Source organism: Salmo salar, chromosome 12 (assembly GCF_965601325.2).
Source record: "Salmo salar chromosome 12, fSalSal1, whole genome shotgun sequence".
Taxonomy (NCBI): Eukaryota; Metazoa; Chordata; class Actinopteri; order Salmoniformes; family Salmonidae; genus Salmo; species Salmo salar.
This window is the reverse complement of record NC_138302.1, coordinates 12,521,767-12,546,066: the sequence shown is the minus strand read 5'-3', so window position 1 is coordinate 12,546,066 and position 24,300 is coordinate 12,521,767. Positions and strand designations below refer to the sequence as shown.

Genomic DNA, 24,300 nt, shown 5'->3' with positions numbered 1-24,300 from the left:
TAATTAAAAAAATAAAAAATACAAGTAGGAAAGCCTAGAGATATAGTGCCCTCCACTAATATTGGCACCCTTGGTAAATATGAGAAAAACGGGCTGTGAAAAAGAAAGGAATTGTTTATCCTCTTGGTCTTTCATTCAAATTATTCACAAATCTAACCTTTAAAGTAAAATAATTGAAAGAAAAAATACAATTCTTATCATAAAACAAATATTCTCAAATATGTGTGCCACAATTATTGCCACCATTTCATTCAATACTTTGTGCAACCTCCCTGTGCCAAGATAACAGCTCTGAGTCTTCTCCTATAATGTGTAATGAGGTTGAAGAACACATGGCAAGGCATCTGAGATCATTCCTCCATATAGAATCTCTCCAGATCATTCAGATTCGAGGTCCACGCTCATGGACTCTCCTCTTCAGCTCATCCTACAGGTTTTCTATGGGGTTTAGGTCAGGAGACTGGTATGGCCATGGTAAAACCTTGATTCTGTGGTCAGTGAACAATTTGTGTTGATTTTGAGTTGTGCTTTCGATCATTGTCCTGTTGGAAGATCCAACCACGGCCCAGTTTAAGCTTCCTAGCAGAGGCAGTCAGGTTTTTATTTAATATCTGCTGGTACTTGATGGAGTCCATGATAATATGTATCCTAACAAGTGGTCCAAGGCCTTTGGAAGAAAACCAGCCACACAACATCAAAGATCCACCACCATACTTCACAGTGGGATGAGGTACTTTTCTGCATGGATATCTTTCTGTCTACGCCAAACCCATAGAACTCAGTCCCACTGAAAGTTCCAGTAACTTTTAGCAAATTGTAGGCACTTGAGTTTGTTTGATGACAGCAAAGGCTTTTTTATGGCAACTCTCTCAAACAACTTGTGGTTATGTACAGTGAGGGGAAAAAGTATTTGATCCCCTGCTGATTTTGTACCTTTGCCCACTGACAAAGAAATGATCAGTCTATAATTTTAATGGTAGGTTTATTTGAACAGTGAGAGACAGAATAACAACAAAAAAATCCAGAAAAACGCATGTCAAAAATGTTATAAAATGATTTGCATTTTAATGAGGGAAATAAGTATTTGACCCCCTCTGCAAAACATGACTTAGTACTTGGTGGCAAAATCCTTGTTGGCAATCACAGAGGTCAGACGTTTCTTGTAGTTGGCCACCAGGTTTGCACACATCTCAGGAGGGATTTTGTCCCGCTCCTCTTTGCAGATCTTCTCCAAGTCATTAAGGTTTCGAGGCTGACGTTTGGCAACTCGAACCTTCAGCTCCCTCCACAGATTTTCTATGGGATTAAGGTCTGGAGACAGGCTAGGCTACTCCAGGACCTTAATGTGCTTCTTCTTGAGCCACTCCTTTGTTGCCTTGGCCGTGTGTTTTGGGTCATTGTCATGCTGGAATACCCATCCACGACCCATTTTCAATGCCCGGGCTGAGGGAAGGAGGTTCTCACCCAAGATTTGACGGTACATACCCATCCATCGTCCCTTTGATGCGGTGAAGTTGTCCTGTCCCCTTTGCAGAAATACACCCCCAAAGCATGTTTCCACCTCCACGTTTGACGGTGGGCATGGTGTTCTTAGGGTCATAGGCAGCATTCCTCCTCCTCCAAACACGGCGAGTTGAGTTGATGTCAAAGAGCTCCATTTTGGTCTCATCTGACCACAACACTTTCACCCAGTTGTCCTTTGAATCATTCAGATGTTCATTGGCAAACTTCAGATGGGCATGTATATGTGCTTTCTTGAGCAGGGGGACCTTGCGGCGCTGCAGGATTTCAGTACTTCACAGCGTAGTGTGTTACCAATTGTTTTCTTGGTGACTATGGTCCCAGCTGTCTTGAGATCTTTGACAAGATCCTCCCGTGTAGTTCTGGGATGATTCCTCACCGTTCTCATGATCATTGCAACTCCACGAGGTGAGATCTTGCATGGAGCCCCAGGCCAAGGGAGATTGAGAGTTCTTTTGTGTTTCTTCCATTTGCGAATAATCGCACCAACTGTTGTCACCTTCTCACCAAGCTGCTTGGCGATGGAAGCCCATTCCAGCCTTGTGTAGGTCTACAATCTTGTCCCTGACATCCTTGGAGAGCTCTTTGGTCTTGGCCATGGTGGAGAGTTTGGAATCTGATTGATTGATGGCTTCTGTGTACAGGTGTCTTTTATACAGGTAACAAACTGAGATTAGGAGCACTCCCTTTAAGAGTGTGCTCCTAATCTCAGCTCGTTACCTGTATAAAAGACACCTGGGAGCCAGAAATCTTTCTGATTGAGAGGGGGGTCAAATACTTATTTCCCTCATTAAAATGCAAATCAATTTATAACATTTTTGACATGCGTTTTTCAGGATTTTTTTTGTTATTCTGTCTCTCACTGTTCAAATAAACCTACCATTAAAATTATAGACTGATCATTTCTTTGTCAGTGGGCAAACGTACAAAATCAGCAGGGGATCAAATACTTTTTCCCCCTCACTGTAGGTGGTGTCTGATCGTAATTTGAGACTTTCTGACCCCAAAACCAAATTAAGGTCTGCAATTCTCCAGCTGTGATCATTGGAAATTTTTGGGCCACTCGAACCATCCTCCTCACTGTGCGTCGGGTCAATTTAGAAACACGTCCTCTTCCAGGCCGATTTGTTAACATTTCCAGTTGCTTTAAACTTCTTAATTATTGCCCTGATAGTGGAAATTGCCATGTTCAACCGTTGAGCTATTTTCTTATAGCCATTTCCTGATTTGTGCAGCTCAACAACCTTTTGTCGCACATCATTACTGTATTCTCGGGTCTTTCCCATAAGTGGTGGATGACTATGGGGACTTGGCCGGTGTGTCACCTCCTCATATTTATACCCCAGTGAAACAGGAAGTCATGGCTTACCACTTAAGTGTTCCTAATCACTCAGGTTAACTTAAATGTAACATATGAATGGCAATATACTTCTGTTAGATTTTACTCATAAGAATTTCTAGGGGTGCCAATAATTGTGGCACACGTTTCGGAGCAAAATATTAATTTCACATTTGAATTTTTATTATTTTACTTCAATTAAAGGTTTTTGTGAATAATTTGAATGAAAGACCAAGAGGAAAACCGCAAATAAATGTTTCTCAAAGCCCTTTTTGCTCATATTTACCCAGAGTGCCAATATTAGTGTAGGACACTGTAAATAATCCACTTGTTAAAGAGAGAAAAATGTAGATAATAACAAAAACTGTTGCGTTAAATAGCAAATGTGTCTACTCTGGAATTGGCATGTGCGCTCTAGCCAACAGCTAGATACAGTGCGGGTAAACTGTGTGAGTAGGGTAGTCTACAAGATTAAATTATTATGGATAAGAGCGAGAATATTTGTATTTGTCAAACGGCAGTCAAGTATTCACCAGGATAAGACCCTCTACATGTATTGGAAAGGAGCATCAAGCTCATCACCGTGCACTTTCACCACCCTGTTCATAACATACCTAGCCTAATAAATTGCATGGTTTCCTGAGTCATAGTGAGAGGACCACACACCATATCATCACGTGACTCCAAGTTTACTACGATATGGTTATTATATAAATATTTGCGCATAAAGGCGTTTCCATTGCCATTTATCACATAATTAACCTCTCTGGGCCAGTGGGACGTTAGCGTCCCACTCTATTCAACAGCCAGTGGAATCGCGTGGCGCGAAATACAAATACCTCAAAAATGCTATAACTTCAATTTCTCAAACATATGACTATTTTACACCATTTTAAAGACAAGACTCTCGTTAATCTAACCACATTGTCCGATTTCAAAAAGGCTTTACAGCGAAAGCAAAACATTAGATTGTCAGGAGAGTACACTGCCAAAAATAATCACACAGCCATTTTCAAAGCAAGCATATATGTCACAAAAACCAAAACCACAGCTAAATGCAGCACTAACATTTGATGATCTTCATCAGATGACACTCCTAGGACATTATGTTATACAATACATGCATGCTTTGTTCAATGAAGTTCATATTTATATCAAAAAACAGCTTTTTACATTAGCATGTGATGTTCAGAACTAGCATACCCACCGCAAACTTCCGGTGAATTGACTAAATTACTCATGATAAACATTGACAAAATACATAATTATTTTAAGAATTATAGATACAGAACTCCTTTATGCAAACGCTATGTCAGATTTTAAAATAGCTTTTCGGCGAAAGCACATTTTGCAATATTCTGAGTACATAGCTCGGCCATCACAGGCTAGCTAATTTGACACCCACCAAGTTTGGGGCAACCTAAACTCAGAATTACTATTAGAAAAATTGGATTACCTTTGCTGTTCTTCATCAGAATGCATAATATTCCAACCGGACAACGTTGTATTCATTCAAAGACTGAACGAAAAAAATGGAGAAGTCTCGTGAACTCGCATCTCAGTCTCACTGTCCCCAGGCAGGCCACTTACAAACTCTGCTGCTATACTTTGCCCAGAGACAGGAGAGACGTCATTCCGCTTTCTGAACGCTTTAGAGAGCCAATGGAAGCCTTAGAAAGTGTCACGTAACAGCACAGATGCTGTAATATCGATAGAGATACAACAGAAGGACAACAAATTGTTAGACAGGGCACTTCCTGCATGGAATCTTTTCAGGTTTTGGCCTGCCATATGAGTTCTGATATACTCAAAGACACCATTCAAACAGTTTTAGAAACTTTCAAATGTTTTCTATCCAAATCTACTATATGCATATTCTCGTTTCTGGGCAAGAGTAGTAACCAGTTTAAATGGGGTACGTTTTTTATCCGGCCGTGAAAATACTGCCCCCTAGCCCCAACAGGTTAACTTTACCGACACAAAAAGATCCCACCATGTCGAAAGAACAAATTATCTGTCTGCATTTATAAAATTGTAACAAAACTTCCTGTTTCCATCAGAGCTGTCGTGGGGCTAAATGTAACGAGGGTCAGGTGTAACAGGTAGAAGGGTCAGGTGTAACAGATAGGTCTATATTATATTCACTGTCCTTGGTTGGCTGAGTGCCAGTGGACATTTTTGGGGGGGACATTCAAGTCATCAATATTTATTTATTTTTATTTTACCTTTATTTAACTAGGCAAGTCAGTTAAGAATAAATTCTTATTTACAATGATGGCCCAGGCAAAAGGCCTCCTACGGGGACCTAGGCTGGGATTAAACATTAAAAAAAATATAGGTCAAAACACACCAAGACACCACAACTCTACATAAAGAGAGACCTAAGACAACACAGCATGGCAGCAACACATGGCAACACAACATGACAACAACATGGTAGCAACACAACATGGTAGCAGCACAAAACATGGAACAAACATTATTGGGCACAGACAATACATCACATGTAGCAACAAGACCCCTTGACTTTTTCCACATTTTGTTATGTTACAGCCTTATCTTAAAATTGATCAAATAAATAAAAACCTCAGCAATCTACACACAATGCCCCATAGTGACAAAGCGAAAACAGGGTTATACATTTTTGCAAATGTATTAAATAAAAAACAGAAATACATTATTTACATAAGTATTCAGACCCTTTGCTATGAGACTTGAAATTGAGCTCAGGTGCATCCTGTTTCCATTGATCATCCTTGAGATGCTTCTACATCTTGATTGGAGTCCACCTGTGGTAAATTCAATTGATTGGACATGATTTGGACAGGCACACACCTGTCTGTATAATGTCCCACAGTTGACAGTGCATGTCAGAGCAAAAACCAAGCCATGAGGTCAAAGGAATTGTCCGTAGAGCTCCGAGACTGTGTCGAGGCACAGATCTGGGGAAGGGTACCAAAAAATGTCTGCAGAAGTAAAGGTCCCCAAGAACACAGTAGCCTCAATCATTCTTAAATTGAAGAAGTTTGGAACCACCAAGACTCTAACTAGAGCTGGCCACCCGGCCAAACTGAACAATCAGGGGAGAAGGGCCACTCTGACAGAGCTCTATAGTTCCTCTGTGGAGATGGAAGAACCTTCCAGAAGGACAACCATCTCTGCAGCACTCCACCAATCCGGCCTTTATAGTAGAGTGGCCAGACGGAAGCCACTCTTCAGTAAAAGGCACATGACAGCTCTCTTGGAGTTTGCCAAAAGGCCCCTAAAGACTCTTAGACCATGAGAAACAAGATTCTATGGCCTGATGAAACCAAGATTGAACTCTTTGGCCTGAATGCCAAGCAACACGTCTGGAGGAAACCTGGCACCATCCTTACGGTGAAGCATGGTGGTGGCAGCATCATGCTATGGGGATGTTTTTCAGTGGCAGAGACTGGGAGACTAGTCAGGATCGAGGCAAAGATGAACAGTGCTAAGTACAGAGAGATCCTTAATGAAAACCTGCTCCAGAGCGCTCAGGACCTCAGACTGGGGCGAAGTTTCACCTTCCAGCAGGACAACGACCCTAAGCACACAGCCAAGACAACGGAGGAGTGGCTTCGGGACAAGTCTCTGAATGTCCTTGAGTGGGCCAACCAGAGCCCAGACTTGAACCCGATCAAACATCTCTGGAGAGACCGGAAAATAGCTGTGCAGCAATGCTCCCCATCCAATCTGACAGAGCTTGAGAAGATCTGCAGAGAAGAATGGGAGAAACTCCCCAAATACAGGTGTGCTAAGCTTGTAGCGTCATACCCAAGAACACTTAAGGCTGTAAATCGCTGCCAAAGGTGCTTCAACAAAGTACTGAGTGAAGGGTTTAAATAATTATGTAAATATGATATCATTATTTAAATTTTTTACATTTTTAAACAGTTTTTTCTTTGTCATTATGGGGCATTGTGTGTAGATTGATGAGGGGAAAAAATAGTTTAATACATTTTATAATAAGGCTGTAACCTAACAAAATTTGGAAAAAGTCAAGGGGTCTGAATACTTTCCGAAGGCATTGTATGTGCTTTTGTCAGTATTATATTGTTTAGGCTAGTATATTATATCATGAAAATAAAGGAGAGCCGCACACTCTAGGAGCTCAGATGCAAAAATTGAATTACCAACGTTTCGACAGCCAAGCTGTCTTCATCAGGGTATAGTGCATGCTCTTCAACCGATTGCTGCCTGCACCTGCCTGCCCGTCCAGCCTCACTACTCTGGACGGTTCTGACTTAGAATATGTGGACAACTACAAATACCTAGGTGTCTGATTAGACTGTAAACTCTCCTTCCAGACTCGCATCAAACATCTCCAATCCAAAGTTAAATCTAGAATTGGCTTCCTATTTCGCAACAAAGCATCTTTCACTCATGCTGCCAAACATACCCTCGTAAAACTGAACATCCTACCGATCCTCGACTTCGGCCATGTCATTTACAAAATAGCCTCCAGTACCCTACTCAATCAATTGGATGCAGTCTATCACATTGCCATCCGTTTTGTCACCAAAGCCCCATATACTACCCACCACTGCGACCTGTACGCTCTTGTTGGCTGGCCCTCGCTTCATACTCGTCACCAAACCCACTGGCTCCAGGTCATCTACAAGACCCTGCTAGGTAAAGTTCCCCCTTATCTCAGCTCGCTGGTCACCATAGCAGCACCCATCTGTAGCACGCGCTCCAGCAGGTATATCTCTCTGGTCACCCCCAAAGCCAATTCCTCCTTTGGCCGCCTCTCCTTCCAGTTCTCTGCTGCCAATGACTGGAACGAACTACAAAAATCTCTGAAACTGGAAACACTTATCTCCCTCACTAGCTTTAAGCACCAGCTGTCAGAGCAGCTCATAGATTACTGCACCTGTACATAGCCCATCTATAATTTAGGCCAAACAACTACCTCTTCCCCTACTGTATTTATTTATTTATTTTGCTCCTTTGCACCCCATTATTTATATTTCTACTTTGCACTTTCTTCCACTGCAAATCTACCATTCCAGTGTTTTCCTTGCTATATTGTATTTACTTCGCCACCATGGCCTTTTTTGCCTTTACCTGCCTTATCTCACCACATTTGCTCACTTTGTATATAGACTTATTTTTCTACCATATTATTGACTGTATGTTTGTTTTACTCCATGTGTAACTCTGTGTTGTTGTATGTGTCAAACTGCTTTGCTTTATCTTGGCCAGGTCGCAATTGTAAATGAGAACTTGTTCTCAACTTGCCTCCCTGGTTAAATAAAGATTAAATAAATAAAATAAATAAAAATTATCACAAACACTGCGGGATGACTCGTTTTTATAGTGTCAAAAGACACACAGGTGTCTGTAATCATGGCCAAGTGTGGCCTAATATCATTGGTTAATTCTCAAATATTAAAATGGCATACAAACAACAGCATAAAAAAACAAATGGATAGCATACGATCATAGATTCATTTTAGACTACACAAGCTTACAAACAATTACAATGGCAAAGTGACAATAATCATAAGAATGGCTTCAGATCAAAGTCTACGTTGAGACCCAAGGGAGCAAGGGTCTTTAAATTAAAGATCCAGGCAGCCTCTCGTTTTAACAATAAATTATCAAGGTCACCCCCTCTCCTAGGGAGGGTGACATGTTCGATGCCAATATAATGCAGAGGCGAAATCGAGTGGTTTGCTTCCAAAAAGTGGGCCGCAACTGGGTAAGTCGAGTTTTTTGCACCTAATGGTGCTACGATGCTCTGAGATACGTACTTTTAATTCGCGCTTTGTTTTACCCACATAATTTTTACCACAAGGACAAGTTATAAGATAAATAACTGCCTTAGTGGAGCACGTAATAACACCTTTGACAGGGATCGATTTCCCTGTTTGTGAGTGTTTGAAGGATCTACATTTATAAGTGCCATTTGTAATGGCATCCAGTAGGGGCGCAAATAGACGTTGTTCTGGAATATCTTGGGGTGGTAAATCAGAGTGTACCAATTGGTCTCTGAGATTTCTGCCCCGTGAGAATACGACCAAGAGAAGGTCCGAAAACACATTACCGAGACTATCATCGGATTTTAGAATGTGCCAATGTTTGTGAACGATTCCCTTAATTTGTTCAGAGCACTTTGAATATCGGGTAGTTAGAACTCAAGAATGCGTCTTTTTGCGAGACTGACCTTAAAAGGTCATGTTTTGTTTAGAATTTTCTCAATGGCAATATTAATCTGATCATTTTTGTACCCCCTCTACTTGAATTTTCTTTGCGTCTCAGCCATATTTCTGCCGAAATCTGATTGTTTAATGCAAATTCTTTTGATTCGACAGAATTGGCTGTAGGGCAAACAATTTTTCAAGGGAAGTGGGTGACAACTGTCAGCCCTCAACAAACTGTTAGGATCAGTAAGTTTCCTGTAAAGATTAGTGTATAGAACATTGTCTTCACACAAGATCAGAAGATCAAGAAAACTGATTTGACGTGTATCAGATTGCATAGTAAATCTCAAATGTTCAGAATAGGAGTTAAGAAAAGCATAAAACGCCTGGAACTGTTTTGCATCACCCCTCCATAGAACAAAAATATCATCAATATACCGTTTCCAAATAATGATGTTAGGCAAGAAAACATTTGAGAGGATTAAAAATAGACTGTTTCTCCATGTAACCCACATACAAATTAGCATAGTTAGGAGCCATGGGGGATCCCATAGCAGTACCCTTTGTCTGAATAAAGAAGTCATTTAGAAACATTAAATAGTTATGTGTGAGTACTATTTCAGCCAATGTTATAATGCAGGCACTGGAAGGTAGTTCATTCGGGTCACGTTGCAGAAGAAAATGTTCCATAGCTTCAATACCGCCCTCGTGTGGAATATTTGTGTATAATGACTCAACATCAAAAGTAACTAACAAAGTATTCTCAGGGAGAGGATCAAGAGATTCAATGATAGAGATCATACTGCTGGTGTCCTTTACAAAGGAGGGGAGCTGTTCTGAGATCATACTGCTGGTGTCCTTTACAAAGGAGGGGAGCTGTTCTGAGATCATACTGCTGGTGTCCTTTACAAAGGAGGGGAGCTGTTCTGAGATCATACTGCTGGTGTCCTTTACAAAGGAGGGGAGCTGTTCTGAGATCATACTGCTGGTGTCCTTTACAAAGGAGGGGAGCTGTTCTGAGACCATACTGCTGGTGTCCTTTACAAAGGAGGGGAGCTGTTCTGAGATCATACTGCTGGTGTCCTTTACAAAGGAGGGGAGCTGTTCTGAGATCATACTGCTGGTGTCCTTTACAAAGGAGGGGAGTTGTTCTGAGATCATACTGCTGTTGTCCTTTACAAAGGAGGGGAGTTGTTCTGAGATCATACTGCTGTTGTCCTTTACAAAGGAGGGGAGCTTTCGGGCAAAGTATAGAAAGTGGCAATTTTGGGGTGTTGAATAGCCAAAAAGTTGTGTTCTTTTTGGTTGTCTGACCAGAACTTACATACCCGTCTAGGACAGTAAAGATAGTATTCTGAAATTGGGAAGTGGGATCACTTCTGAGTTTCTTGTAAAAGCTGTTGTCAAGTAGTTGTCCATGACACTCATTTACATAAGCTGTCCTATCCATGAGTACAACCGACCCACCCTTATCAGCAGGACGAATAAGGACTGACGTATCGTACTCTCTTTTGGAAGAAGCTAGCTAGCTAACGAAGAACAACAAAGAATATCTAGTTAACAGAAGAAAAGAAAGAGAAAATCAGGACAGAAGAAAAAGGATATCAAAGTGAAACAGTTCTCTAAAGACACAAGAGACAATAATACAAGAAACAACACTTCTGTAGCTTGTCAACTATATGTCTGTCTATCCCTGTTCTCTCCTCTCTGCACAGGCCATACAAACGCTTCACACCGCGTGGCCGCTGCCACTCTAACCTGGTGGTCCCAGCGCGCACGACCCACGTGGAGTTCCAGGTCTCCGGCAGCCTCTGGAACTGCCGGTCTGCAGCCAACAAGGCTGAGTTCATCTCAGCCTATGCTACCCTCCAGTCCCTAGACTTCCTGGCGCTGACGGAAACATGGATTACCACAGATAACACTGCTACTCCTACTGCTCTCTCTTCGTCTGCCCACGTGTTCTCGCATACCCCTAGAGCATCGAGCCAGCGGGGTGGTGGCACTGGAATCCTCATCTCTCCCAAGTGGACATTCTCTCTTTCTCCCCTGACCCATCTGTCTATCTCCTCATTTGAATTCCATGCTGTCACAGTTACCAGACCTTTCAAGCTTAACATCCTTATCATTTATCGCCCTCCAGGTTCCCTTGGAGAGATCATCAATGAGCTTGACGCCTTGATAAGTTCCTTTCCTGAGGATGGCTCACCTCTCACAGTTCTGGGTGACTTTAACCTCCCCACGTCTACCTTTGACTCATTCCTCTCTGCCTCCTTCTTTCCACTCCACTCCTCTTTTGACCTCACCCTCTCACCTTCCCCCCCTACTCACAAGGCATGCAATACGCTTGACCTCATCTTTACTAGATGCTGTTCTTCCACTAATCTCATTGCAACTCCCCTCCAAATCTCCGACCACTACCTTGTATCCTTTTCCCTCTTGCTCTCATCCAACACTTCTCACTCTGCCCCTACTCGGATGGTATTGCGCCGTCCCAACCTTCGCTCTCTCTCTCCCGCTACTCTCTCCTCTTCCATCCTATCATCTCTTCCCTCTGCTCAAACCTTCTCCAACCTATCTCCTGATTCTGCCTCCTCAACCCTCCTCTCCTCCCTTTCTGCATCCTTTGATTTTCTCTGGCCCCTATCCTCCAGGCCGGCTCGGTCCTCCCCTCCTGCTCCGTGGCTCGACGACTCACTACGAGCTCACAGAACAAGGCTCCGGGCAGCCGAGCGGAAATGGAGGAAAACTCGCCTCCCTGCGGACCTGGCATCCTTTCACTCACTCCTCTCTACATTCTCCTCTTCTGTCTCTGCTGCTAAAGCCACTTTCTACCACTCTAAATTCCAAGCATCTGCCTCTAACCCTAGGAAGCTCTTTGCTACCTTCTCCTCCCTCCTGAATCCTCCTCCCCCTCCCCCCCCTCCTCCCTCTCTGCGGATGACTTCGTCAACCATTTTGAAAAGAAGGTTGACGATATCCGATCCTCGTTTGCTAAGTCAAACGACACCGCTGGTCCTGCTCACACTGCCCTACCCTGTGCTTTGACCTCTTTCTCCCCTCTCTCTCCAGATGAAATCTCGCGTCTTGTGACGGCCGGCCGCCCAACAACCTGCCCACTTGACCCTATCCCCTCCTCTCTTCTCCAGACCATTTCCGGAGACCTTCTCCCCTTCCTCACCTCGCTCATCAACTCATCCTTGACCGCTGGCTACGTCCCTTCCGTCTTCAAGAGAGCGAGAGTTGCACCCCTTCTGAAAAAACCTACACTCGATCCCTCCGATGTCAACAACTACAGACCAGTATCCCTTCTTTCTTTTCTCTCCAAAACTCTTGAACGTGCCGTCCTTGGCCAGCTCTCCTGCTATCTCTCTCAGAATGACCTTCTTGATCCTAATCAGTCAGGTTTCAAGACTGGGCATTCAACTGAGACTGCTCTTCTCTGTGTCACGGAGGCTCTCCGCACTGCTAAAGCTAACTCTCTCTCCTCTGCTCTCATCCTTCTAGACCTATCTGCTGCCTTTGATACTGTGAACCATCAGATCCTCCTCTCCACCCTCTCCGAGTTGGGCATCTCCGGCGCGGCCCACGCTTGGATTGCGTCCTACCTGACAGGTCGCTCCTACCAGGTGGCGTGGCGAGAATCTGTCTCCGCACCATGCGCTCTCACCACTGGTGTCCCCCAGGGCTCTGTTCTAGGCCCTCTCCTATTCTCGCTATACACCAAGTCACTTGGCTCTGTCATAGCCTCACATGGTCTCTCCTATCATTGCTATGCAGACGACACACAATTAATCTTCTCCTTTCCGCCTTCTGATAACCAGGCGGCGAATCGCATCTCTGCATGTCTGTCAGACATATCAGTGTGGATGACGGATCACCAGCTCAAGCTGAACCTCGGCAAGACGGAGCTGCTCTTCCTCCCGGGGAAGGACTGCCCGTTCCATGATCTCGCCATCACGGTTGACAACTCCCTTGTGTCCTCCTCCCAGAGTGCTAAGAACCTTGGCGTGATCCTGGACAACACCCTGTCGTTCTCCACTAACATCAAGGCGGTGACCCGATCCTGTAGGTTCATGCTCTACAACATTCGCAGAGTACGACCCTGCCTCACACAGGAAGCGGCGCAGGTCCTAATCCAGGCACTTGTCATCTCCCGTCTGGATTACTGCAACTCGCTGTTGGCTGGGCTCCCTGCCTGTGCCATTAAACCCCTACAACTCATCCAGAACGCCGCAGCCCGTCTGGTGTTCAACCTTCCCAAGTTCTCTCACGTCACCCCGCTCCTCCGCTCTCTCCACTGGCTTCCAGTTGAAGCTCGCATCCGCTACAAGACCATGGTGATTGCCTACGGAGCTGTGAAGGGAACGGCACCTCCATACCTTCAGGCTCTGATCAGGCCCTACACCCAAACAAGGGCACTGCGTTCATCCACCACTGGCCTACTGGCCCCCCTACCTCTGAGGAAGCACAGTTCCCGCTCAGCCCAGTCAAAACTGTTCGCTGCTCTGGCACCCCAATGTTGGAACAAGCTCCCTCACGACGCCAGGACAGGATAAAGTAATCCTTCTAACCCCCCCCCCCCCCCCTTAAAAGATTTAGATGCACTATTGTAAAGTGGTTGTTCCACTGGATATCATAAGGTGAATGCACCATTTTGTAAGTCGCTCTGGATAAGAGCGTCTGCTAAATGACTTAAATGTAATGTAATGTAAATGTATCGGATTGTACAACCGACCCACCCTTATCAGCAGGACGAATAAGGACTGACGTATCGGATTGTACAACCGACCCACCCTTATCAGCAGGACGAATAAGGACTGACGTATCGGATTGTAAATCAAGCAAACTTGTTTTTCATCCTGAGGTAAATGATGGAAAGATGTGGACTCCTGTTTGTTAAGGAGATGAGCAACATCTTTTCAACAAGTCTGCAATACGTTTCAATAGAGTGACTGTGATTGGCTGGAGGTACAAAATAACTCTTGCTTCTAAAAGGAGTCGGAGTATGTGCAGGTAAGTAACCTACTGGTTCAATAGAAGTGTCAGGATTAGGGGAGCTAAAGTATTCCCTTAAACGGATGTTTCTAAAAAACTTAAACATGTCTACCTTAACATCAAAATCGTTGCACTGGGTTGTAGGCACAAAAGATAACCCTTTATTAAGCAAAGAGACATGGGCAGGGCTCAATATCTTGCTTGATAAATTAAAGACACTCAGTCCCGTGGGTTCTGGGACCGTGTGAACGGTCTCCTCTGTCTCTGATAGTCTTTTCTTCTTACCCCGTTGGGTGCGGCATCTCGTCGATGCGCGTGCCTGCAGCCACCACCGCCCTTCCGTCGGCCCAGTCTCTCGTTGAATAAAAAAACTGCCACTGGAAGCCGATGAGGCGCTGGTTGTAGACTGTTGGACAGACGGGGGTGGATGGAAGTAAGCGTCATCCCTCCTGCGTCTGCCATGGAGAGGAGGAGCAGGACCTCCTCTGTCAGGGTTTCTCCAGAAGTAGACTTTATCCTCGGCCTTGTCTTTTTTGTCTTGGTTGAATTTCTTGATTTTAAGTTCCTTTATTTCTGTAGACAACTTGTCCTGGAGCCCTTGGTTAGTTTTCATCAGTTCATTGAATATGCCATCATCATTAACAGCTATTTGTACAGCTGTGCGTTTGTCTTTAATCGTGTTATCCATTTCAATAAAATCCACCAGTTTTTTTTTTTTATTGCAGACAGCACCTTGCTGTTTGTATTTCAACGAACATTGCATGGAAAATATGGGAAAATCTAACTGACGAATCCCACTGTCATTCAGTGGAGGCTGCTGATGGGAGTACGGCTCATAATAATGGCTGGAACTGAGCCAATGGAATAGCATCAAACACATAGAAGCCATGTGTTTGATGTATTTGATACCATTCCACTGATTCTGCTCCAGCAATTACCATGAGCCCATCCTCCCCAATTAAGGTGGCACCAACCTCCTGTGCTGTCATCGTATCTTTGGACTCCCTGACGATGGCCATGCTGCCGAAACACGCCAAGGTTTTACATCTTTGTTCTATTGAACATGCCGTAACAATAAATGCATTTTAATGATATAAAGAGTGCCTTGGTCCTTCTTGTTTCTTTGATGACAAATGATCCGCTCTACCAAAGAGCGCCTATCTAACCGCTCTACCAAAGAGCGCCTATCTAACCGCTCTACCAAAGAGCGCCTATCTAACCGCTCTACCAAAGAGCGCCTATCTAACCGCTCTACCAAAGAGCGCCTATCTAAAAGAGCGCCTATCTAACCGCTCTACCAAAGAGCGCCTATCTATAGAAACCTACTATTGCGTATCCTAGCAACCCTTCCTTCCTTCGTCACAAATCACACTGTATCGGGCAGATCATGATGTTGTTGTGATATGAACATTATTATGACACTAACTTTCTCCCGACACCCCACAGGCCCACCTACAACGGGTGGATTCAGTGACATAAAACAATCTGAACATTGCAGATAGAAATGGAATGAAAGGAGCTGACGTGATTCCCTATTCCCTCTCAAGGTCAACTCTGGACCTCGAAGCCAGTTCAACTGCTTGTTTTCATTTCCCCCCTCTAACCAGGGCTGCTGAATTATCCGGTAGAACAGAAGACCAGCAGGCTCCGGACCTCGTAGGGTAAGAGTTGAATACCCCTGCTTATTCAATCTGACAGGCAATCATTTCTGTTCGACACCATAGATTTCTACCTGATCCGAACTTACATCCTCTGAACAGGCCTCTGGACTTACCTGGGTAAACCATTTCATCTTCTTCTGCTTCATCATCTTCCTCCTCCTCTTCTTTGATAATCATATTAAATCTGGGTCTTTCTGCCACGGTGAGACCTGGGAGGTGGTCTGAAATAACCAAACCAATATAATTAATTGCCAGCTAATACTGTAATGGTGGAGATGCACCGTTGGGGCCCTATGTTCCAATAGGAACTGAAGAGAATAAGTAAGGGAGAATCTCAGTTTAATTTGCTTGATTCCTTGTGTCCTCCTTGCTTCTTTCTCAAAACCCATTGGATGAGGTCAGAGGTCCCTCCCCTCTGACCTTTACATCCGATAATTTTTCAGAAGGAGAGAGGATGTGAGGAATCAAGGAAATGCAATTGAGATTCTCCCTAAGTCAACATAATGCTCTGGTTAGGCCTACCTCTAGGTGGGATTCTCCCTAAGGCAACATAATAATCTGGTTAGGCCTACCTCTAGTTGGGATTCTCCCTAAGTCAACATAATGCGCTGATTATTTAAGTCAGTTATGAACAAATTCTTATTTACAATGACGGCCTACACCGGCCAAACCCAGACGAAGCTGGGCCAATTGTCTGCCGCCCAATGGGAATCCCAATCACGGCCGGTTGTGATACAGCCTGGATTCAAACCAGGGTGTCTGTAGTGACGCCTCTAGCACTGAGATGCAGTGCCTTAGATCGCTGCGCCACTCGGGAGGCCAAGTGGTTAGGTTTACCTCTAGGTGCCTCTACTGTTATCTTTGATCAGTCCCGGATCCAACTCTTTTTTTCATAGTATTCCATTCATAATCATTTTGTTCACTGCTTTATATTTTTTACACTACTAACCTCTCTCTCCCATAGGTACAGATCTAGGATTAGCCTAATCTCCCCCAAGCCTCTCTCATTGGTGGGAGAAATGCAAAACTGACCCAAGATCAGCGTCTAGGGCCAACTTCACGCAACATGGACTCACCTGGGTCAGCCATGTCACTATCTCCCTCCTCTTCCTTCACAGTCACACTGGGTTCAGGTTCTGGGGCAGTGGGACTAGGAAGGTAGTCTGATTCTGACTCAGACCCGGGATTCTCGACAAAATCCATTTCTGAATCCTGCTCTGCTTTTGGGCTTGTAATTGTGTATTCTAGTGTAGATCCATGATTATCTGTGGGTTCAATGACACGTACACACAATGATGTGAGGTTATTTAACACAGGCTTTCCCAACTGGGTCCCCCATGGGGACACGTTTTGATTTTTTTGCCCTGGCACTACACAGCTGATTCAAGTATTTGTGCTAGGGCAAAACCAAAACCTGCACCCGGGGGGCCCCAGGACCCAGTTTGGGACAACACTCTTAAACCACAGCCTCATTGCCACAGGTGTGCCTTATTGTTAATTAAGGGCGTGGCATCAGGTATAAATGTTTGGCCATCAGTTCAGTCAGGGGATCCCCTTGCTGGTGTAGGTTGGTGTGCCCTGGAAGGATGGGAGTGGTGATGGCATGCATTCAGTTGTTTTATAGCAATGCTCTTATTCCACCTAGAACCGGTCTTCTGTGGACACGGCCTGGACACTGTCAAGGCTGCTAATAAGGACTACTTGCATTGACTGTGTTTTTTTTTTTTTTTTAACTAACTCCCTTTCACTGACTATACACATGTAACCGATGTGAAATGGCTAGCTCGTTAGCGGTGGTGCGCGCTAATAGCGTTTCAATCGGTGACGCCACTCACTCTGAGACCTTGAAGTAGTTGTTCCCCTTGCGTTGCAAGGACCGCGGCTTTTGTGGCACGATGGGTAACGATGCTTCGTGGGGTGTCAGTTGTTGATGTGTGCAGAGGGTCCCTGGTTCAAGCCCAGGTTGGGGGGAAGGAGAGGGACGGAAGCTATACTGTTACACACGCCACATAAGCAGCTCAATCTTATGTATCTTGATGCCTAGTCATTTAACCCCCTAACCGATATGTACATAATTTACATGGTATCCCTGCACATCGACTTGGTACTGGTACTCCCTGTATATAGCCATGTTAATGTTATTCACTGTATTTATTCCTTGTGTCACTATTTTTATAGGACCCCGTAAGTAAGCATTTCACTGTTAGAGACCGGTGACGAATCACATTAGGATGTCTTGTTTGTTGATTAAAGCAAATTGTCAGCAACTGTCTCTAACCTTGGTCATTGTCTTATAGGCATACTACAAAAAAAATTTTATTTTTATTTTACCTGGTAAATTGAGTGAGAACACATTCTCATTTACAGCAACAACCCGGGGAATAGTTATAGGGGAGAGGAGATGAATGAGCCAACTGTAAGCTGGGGGTGATTATTGTGCATTTGAGAATGCACAAAAAACGAAAATAAATTGTTTTTGCAGCATGAATTCTCATGATCCACCCCTGATGAGAACCTGTTGTGCAATTGCTTAGTGCTAGTTATTTACCAGAGGACCTCGCCTCATTAAACAGGGGGCGTAGATCGGCTAGTCTCAAAGATTCACAGTGTTATAAATGCAGGTTTTTGACCGTCACACTCTAGTTTACATGTGATTGTATTATCATAGACACAAGGAGAGAAAAGACGCTAAACAAGATTTATAGTGGTGATGCTACACAATATTAGCTAACTGAGCTAGCTCTCGCCGAAACTGACCCGTCCTTTTCGTAGCATTAGCCACCTAGCGTTCTGGTATATAGTGCTAGCTTGGGTGAGCACCTTTTCAATATAGCTGCGTACATTTAATTGCCCGTTAAAACAAAATGAGTTAACTAGCCAGCTAGCTGTTACTCACCTCGACTTCTATAGCGGATGTTTAGACTGGAGATCTACGTCGACATTCGATTGCTCTGGCCTGAGAGCGCAGACAAACAGGAAGTTGTTGCCTTATCGTCGATTCATCAAGACTGCAACTGTATTTTTCTCTCAATATACAATGTAAAACGCAAAAACTTGAGCAACAAGACAACTTTATTTGGACGCACAGAAGAACCACTAAGCGAAAATAAGGTGATAATATTTTAATGCCACGCAATATAGTCGTAGAGATAATTGCTAGCTAGGCTGGCTAGCTATCCAGCTAACGTTACCTAGCTAGTTATAACTACCGACAATGGGTCCGGGTAGCTATAGCTACCAACGTTTATAACCGATATCTAGCTCGAACCCTACATTGAATCCCGAATGAACCCATAGCTCCTTATGCACTTAGCTATGTAGCTAGAACTGAGAGGATTGGATAGGAGTCTGTTTGCAATGCAGCAATAATTCCACCAGCCTGGCCTTTCGAAGGGCGAGATAGAGTACAGTAGTAGAGCTACTAGGCTATATTGCTTAGCTTTAAGATCAGATCAACACACGTCTAAGGGGTATCTTGTCTAACAATCACCTGCAGTTGAGCCCTTGACAAAGTATTTATTTAATGGTAATTAAAGGAGTATCAAATTATTTTATTCTTCAGGAACAGAGGACAACGAGTGAAAGACCTTGGAGTAGCTTACTAGAGAGCACCGAACGAATTTCAGCTGTTCAACAACTTCATCGTTTCTGATACCGCGTGAGCAGGACAATATGAATCGTGAAAGAGAAACGTTGATGGATGAAATCGAAGAGAGTTTATGGACTTTAACAGAGGACAATTTACGCTCCCTTTGTGAACGCAGTGGAATAGGTGGCAAGGATGGATCCGAAATGAAAGGAAAGAATCAAAGAGCACTACGGCGTAAAATCATGGAGGAAACATGGGAAAATGAGGATTTAATGAAATCTGAGGATCGGGGAATGTCATGGTTACTCCAACTGAAAGAGGACATCAAAAGGATACAGGATGCCGGGGTTGTGGCCTCCAGACAATCAGCGTCAGCGCATGTGGACGACGGGGCACAAGGAAGCTGCGATGCAGAACGTAAAGAGGATGGAGGGAATCTTTATAGTTACCAGAACAACCCTCGCCTGTCCCCCTTCCCAGAGTCCCCGGGTAGTGCTTCACTTGGACTCGAAAGCAGGAAAACACCGGGGCTGAGTGGAACGGTGAAAGGAGGAGAAGAGGAGGAGGAGGAAGAAGAAGATTTGATTGAGGCAGCAGAGAAGAATGTTAAAAAACGCCAGCCGAAACGCACAGTGAAGAAACCCCACTGCTGCTCAGACTGTGGCAAAAGCTTCAGTCACAAAAGTCATTTGACTGTCCATCAGCACACGCACACCGGAGAGAAGCCTTACCACTGTACGCAGTGCGAGAACAGTTTCTACTGCTCGTCTTATCTGATATCACACATGCGAACGCACACCGGTGAAAAGCCCTACCGCTGTTCCGACTGTGGGAAGAGGTTTGGCCAATCGAACGCCCTGAAGCTACACCGCATGCGAAGGCACACTGGCGAGCTGCCATTCTCTTGTTTGGAGTGTCCGAAACGTTTCGTCACGTCGGCACACTTGAAATCCCACCAGAGAGTCCACACGGGAGAGAAGCCCTACCACTGCTCAGACTGCGGGAAGAATTTCTCCCACTCGAGCGCCCTGAGACTCCACCAGAAAACCCACAGCGGAGAGAAACCTTTCATCTGCGAATGTGGAAAGAGCTTCATTAACTGGGCCCACTTAAACTCCCATCAAAGATCCCACACCGGTGAGAAGCCTTACTGTTGCGAGCAGTGTGGCAAGTGTTTCTCTGAATCTGGCACCCTGTCAAATCATCAGAGAACCCATACTGGGGAGAAGCCTTACAGCTGTGATCAGTGTGGGGAGAGGTTCGCTCAGTCGGGATCTCTGACGATCCACCAGAGGACACACACAGGAGAGAAGCCCTACGCCTGCGATCAGTGTGAGAAGAGGTTCATTACCTCTAGCCACCTGAGACGCCACCAGAGGACTCACACTGGAGAGAAGCCTCACCTCTGTGATGAATGTGGCAAGAGCTTCACGCGGGCCGGAGCCCTGGCGAGCCACCGCAAAACACACACCGGAGAGAAACCCTACAGCTGTGATCTGTGCGGGAAGAGTTTTGTTCAGTCTGGACAGCTGACGAGCCACCAGCGCACACACACAGGAGCCAAACCGTATGGCTGCGATCAGTGTAGCGAAAGATTCACTCAATCAGCCACCCTGGCCAATCATCAACGAACACACACGGGAGAGAAGCCCTACAGATGTAATCTATGCGAGAAGAGCTTCGCTCAATCAGGGCACCTAAAAAGTCACCAGAAAGCCCACGCCAGAGGAGGAATGTGTCCTCTTCCAACCCTCTCCTCTCCGGCGTCTGTTCCGGTACCTTCTGTAAGTTCTAAATGGTCCAAAACTCAGCTGCCGGACTCCTCAGCCACACCAAGTTCTGAAACCACACCACCAGTGTTCTATGTGAACACTGGCTACCCGCTACACACAGCACCTTCTACTACTAAACCCCCTTATTGACCTGTTTTCTGCACCAGTGGTTGTCAAACCTCTCCTCAGGGACGTTTCGTGTATTTGATCTATTCCAGAACTAGTACATCTGATTCAACTAGTCAACTAATCATCAAGCCTTTGACTAGGTGAATCAGGTGAGCTAGTTCAGGAATACAACAAAGTTGTGAAACGTCTGGGAGTGTCCAAGGAGAGGTTTGAAAAACACTGCTCAACACTGTGGACACTATGGGGCAGTTTCCCGGACACAGATTATAATTTAAAAAATAATTTAATAGAGATTCTCCATTGAGCTTGTTTTTTTAGTTTAGGGCTAGTGTAGTGGGGTAATATTTATCATATATGCATATATTATATATACCTCACATGCGACTCGTAATAAGACCACAACAACAACAAAACATTAAATTAGTTATCTGACTCCATAAGATAAATGGCAATATGCAAGAGACTATAGTTAGTGTTACAAGACATTCTTCTAGGCATGGTCAGAGAGAGAAAGAGGGAGACAAAGAAACCATGGCCCATAGCTCATGGGAGAGAGAAAGAAATTGAGAGAGTATCTCACCACAGCAGTTCAGGAACCAAAAAAGAGAGAGGCAATGAATGTAAGACCTTTTATAATGTCAGAGTTGTTTGAATTCAAAATCTGAGTTGTTCACCATTAAAGGAAACTTATTCACTTCCTCAATGCTCTTTATTAAAGAGTGTTTCTTTTAGCTTTTTGTAAAGCTAACCTCCAATCGGATATCATATCTACAGACCTGTAAAGACAACAGAACCTCTGCTTGTCAGAGGTCTGACAATGGGGTTGGAGAATAACACAGAAGGTAACACAGAGGACATTCTGGCTTACAGTTGATAAGAAGGGTCTCTTCTGGGGCTGGCCTGCCCTGAACTAGTATTAAGCGTTGTCTCGGAAACCGGCTGTATGGGCTCATCAACATCATACTGACCTGTTTCAATGTCATAGACCATGTCATAGTGAACTGTGTGTGTGGAGTGGGGGTTATTTGGGTGAGTGAGTGGGGAGGGAGGGGGTTGTATCTTTCATGTACTCCCATTATCAATTAATTTGTTATAATGTAGAATGTTTTAACAATAGTAGGTATGTATTCAATTGATCAATAAATTCAACCCATTATCTTCTCAACAATGTCAGCTTATCACCTTAATTGTTTAGTATACTTAAAAAATATATCTGTTTTAATATAAGTGCATTGAGTGTGGGAAATGTGCTCTACAAAATATCATTATTATAAAAAAATTATGAATCGACTCGTAAAACTGGAATAAAGGATACATCTCATAATTACATACAAGGTCAAGCACTTTTCATGCTTTATCTTCACCCGATAAAAACGTCAGGACTCTGAGACGTTCGTGTTCCAAGTGGGTGTCAGGTAAAAGTAGATGATGGCAGACAACAGGATTCTTAGTGAAAGGGCTGTTGTTGAATGTGTTCTTGACTTATAGATCCGGTAAAATCTTATCCAGGATCTTTCTGAAGTAAGATTAGCCTTTATGAGACACTTATTTGTCACAACTTTAATCAAGTTTTTATATCTAAATCAACGTTTGATTGCTCTGCTATTTGAGCGCATCAGACTTGAGATCATGGAATTATTTCCCAGAAACCCCCTAATCTTTATCTAAAGGCTGTGACTAACAAAGTAAATGTAGCCTACTTACTTCTTTGTCATGTGAATAAACTCTGAAGAAACAATATCTTCCACAATGGATCAGGTGAGTTTGTATGCTTTTCAACAGCATAGGCATGCTGTTCTGTATAAAATATTGTTTCAAATATGTTTATTTGTAGAGCAGAGGAAAAATGGATACAAATGTACATTTTGTTGTGAGCAATTATTTGTACATAAATTACATGAACATACAAAACATCAGTATAATACAGCTGGAGATCAAAGTTAACACATTTAAACAAAATGGATACATCAAAAACGGAATGAAGAGAAAAGGAAAAACTGAGACAAGACAAAGTCACTGAAAAGAAACCTCTTGCACCTTGTTCTGTGGACAATAAAAGGCCACTCTACAATGTGCAGTTTTCACACGCAACACAATGCCACAGATGTCTCATGTTGAGGGAACGTGCAATTGGCATGCTGACTGCAGGAATGTCCACCAGAGCTGTTACCAGATCATTTAATGTTAATTTCTCTACCATAAGCCATGGTAGAGATTGTTTTATCTTTTTGTTCAGTATTCAATAACATTTTCGGTAACAGTTACAGAAATATTTTTTTCTTGTTAACTGTGATGCTGTTTATCTACATTAGTTGAATGCGCTGACTATGTCACTCTGGATAAGAGCTCCTGCTGAATGACCAAACTGTAAAAGTAAAAACAAACATGTTCAAAGCGTGCTGGGTATTATTCTAATGTACTCCGCCCCCCCCAAAAAATCTAAACATTTGTTCGGTCTGGACCAGACCAAATCTGAACGAATTATAGACGTCTTGGCTATGTTTCACAAGTTTCAACAGCACAGTTCAGGACGGTAGAGTTTGAGCCAGTAGAGTACAGTACGGTACAGTAGAGTTTAATTCATTTGTGTACATTAGAGTAAAGTAGTGTACAATACAGTACATTATACTGGACTATTCTACTCTACTGTACTGAACTATACTTTACTTTCATGTACTGTGCTGCTCTCTACTGGACTGTGCAGTACTGTGCTGTCCAAACTTGTGAAACATAGACGTCTATGTTTGGGTCAAATCAAGGCCGGACCGCACCAAAAACACATGGCCGGAAGACATTGGCGTCGGTCCGTGCTTAGTGGAATAATCTATCCAGCCTTGTCTAGCGTATTTTGTTTTGTTGACATTTGGAAAGTCTACTGACAAATGTTCTGTTTCCATCAGGGTTGTTATTACATGCATTTTATTCGCATAAGGTTAGATAGGAACCTGGTTACTGACTTGCAGTGGCAACCCATCATTCAGGGCGGAGCCCCACATTTTTAGCAACATTTAATTATATTTTGGGGGCTTGCCTATTTTTCATGTTGTTTTTCCATTAATATGTGTTACATATCTGTTTGCAAACAATGTTAAAAAAATATATATATAATTGAGTTAATAAAACCTCA

The 24,300-nt window shown here is 43.8% G+C and overlaps 2 protein-coding genes across 3 annotated transcripts in view; one reads left to right on the top strand and one right to left on the bottom strand.

Annotated features, from left to right (window-relative positions):
- The window catches only part of LOC106593468 (uncharacterized), a 22,414-nt gene extending 3,774 nt beyond the window's left edge, over positions 1-18,640 (bottom strand). The window contains exons 1-3 of one of the 2 annotated variants that reach the window (XM_082958579.1): positions 18,580-18,640; positions 16,760-16,948; positions 15,797-15,904 (exon numbers count right to left, since the gene is read on the bottom strand). In XM_082958579.1, the coding sequence (XP_082814705.1) occupies positions 15,797-15,904; positions 16,760-16,886 (235 nt within the window). In that variant the 5' untranslated portion in view covers positions 16,887-16,948; positions 18,580-18,640. The other variant, XM_082958580.1, reaches the window with a different exon arrangement.
- LOC106593438 (uncharacterized) lies at positions 18,640-24,300 on the top strand. The gene is made up of 2 exons (XM_014184774.3): positions 18,640-18,794; positions 19,246-24,300. Exon 2 carries the CDS (start codon positions 19,356-19,358, stop codon positions 21,192-21,194), a length of 1,839 nt encoding a protein of 612 aa, XP_014040249.3. The 5' UTR covers positions 18,640-18,794; positions 19,246-19,355; the 3' UTR covers positions 21,195-24,300.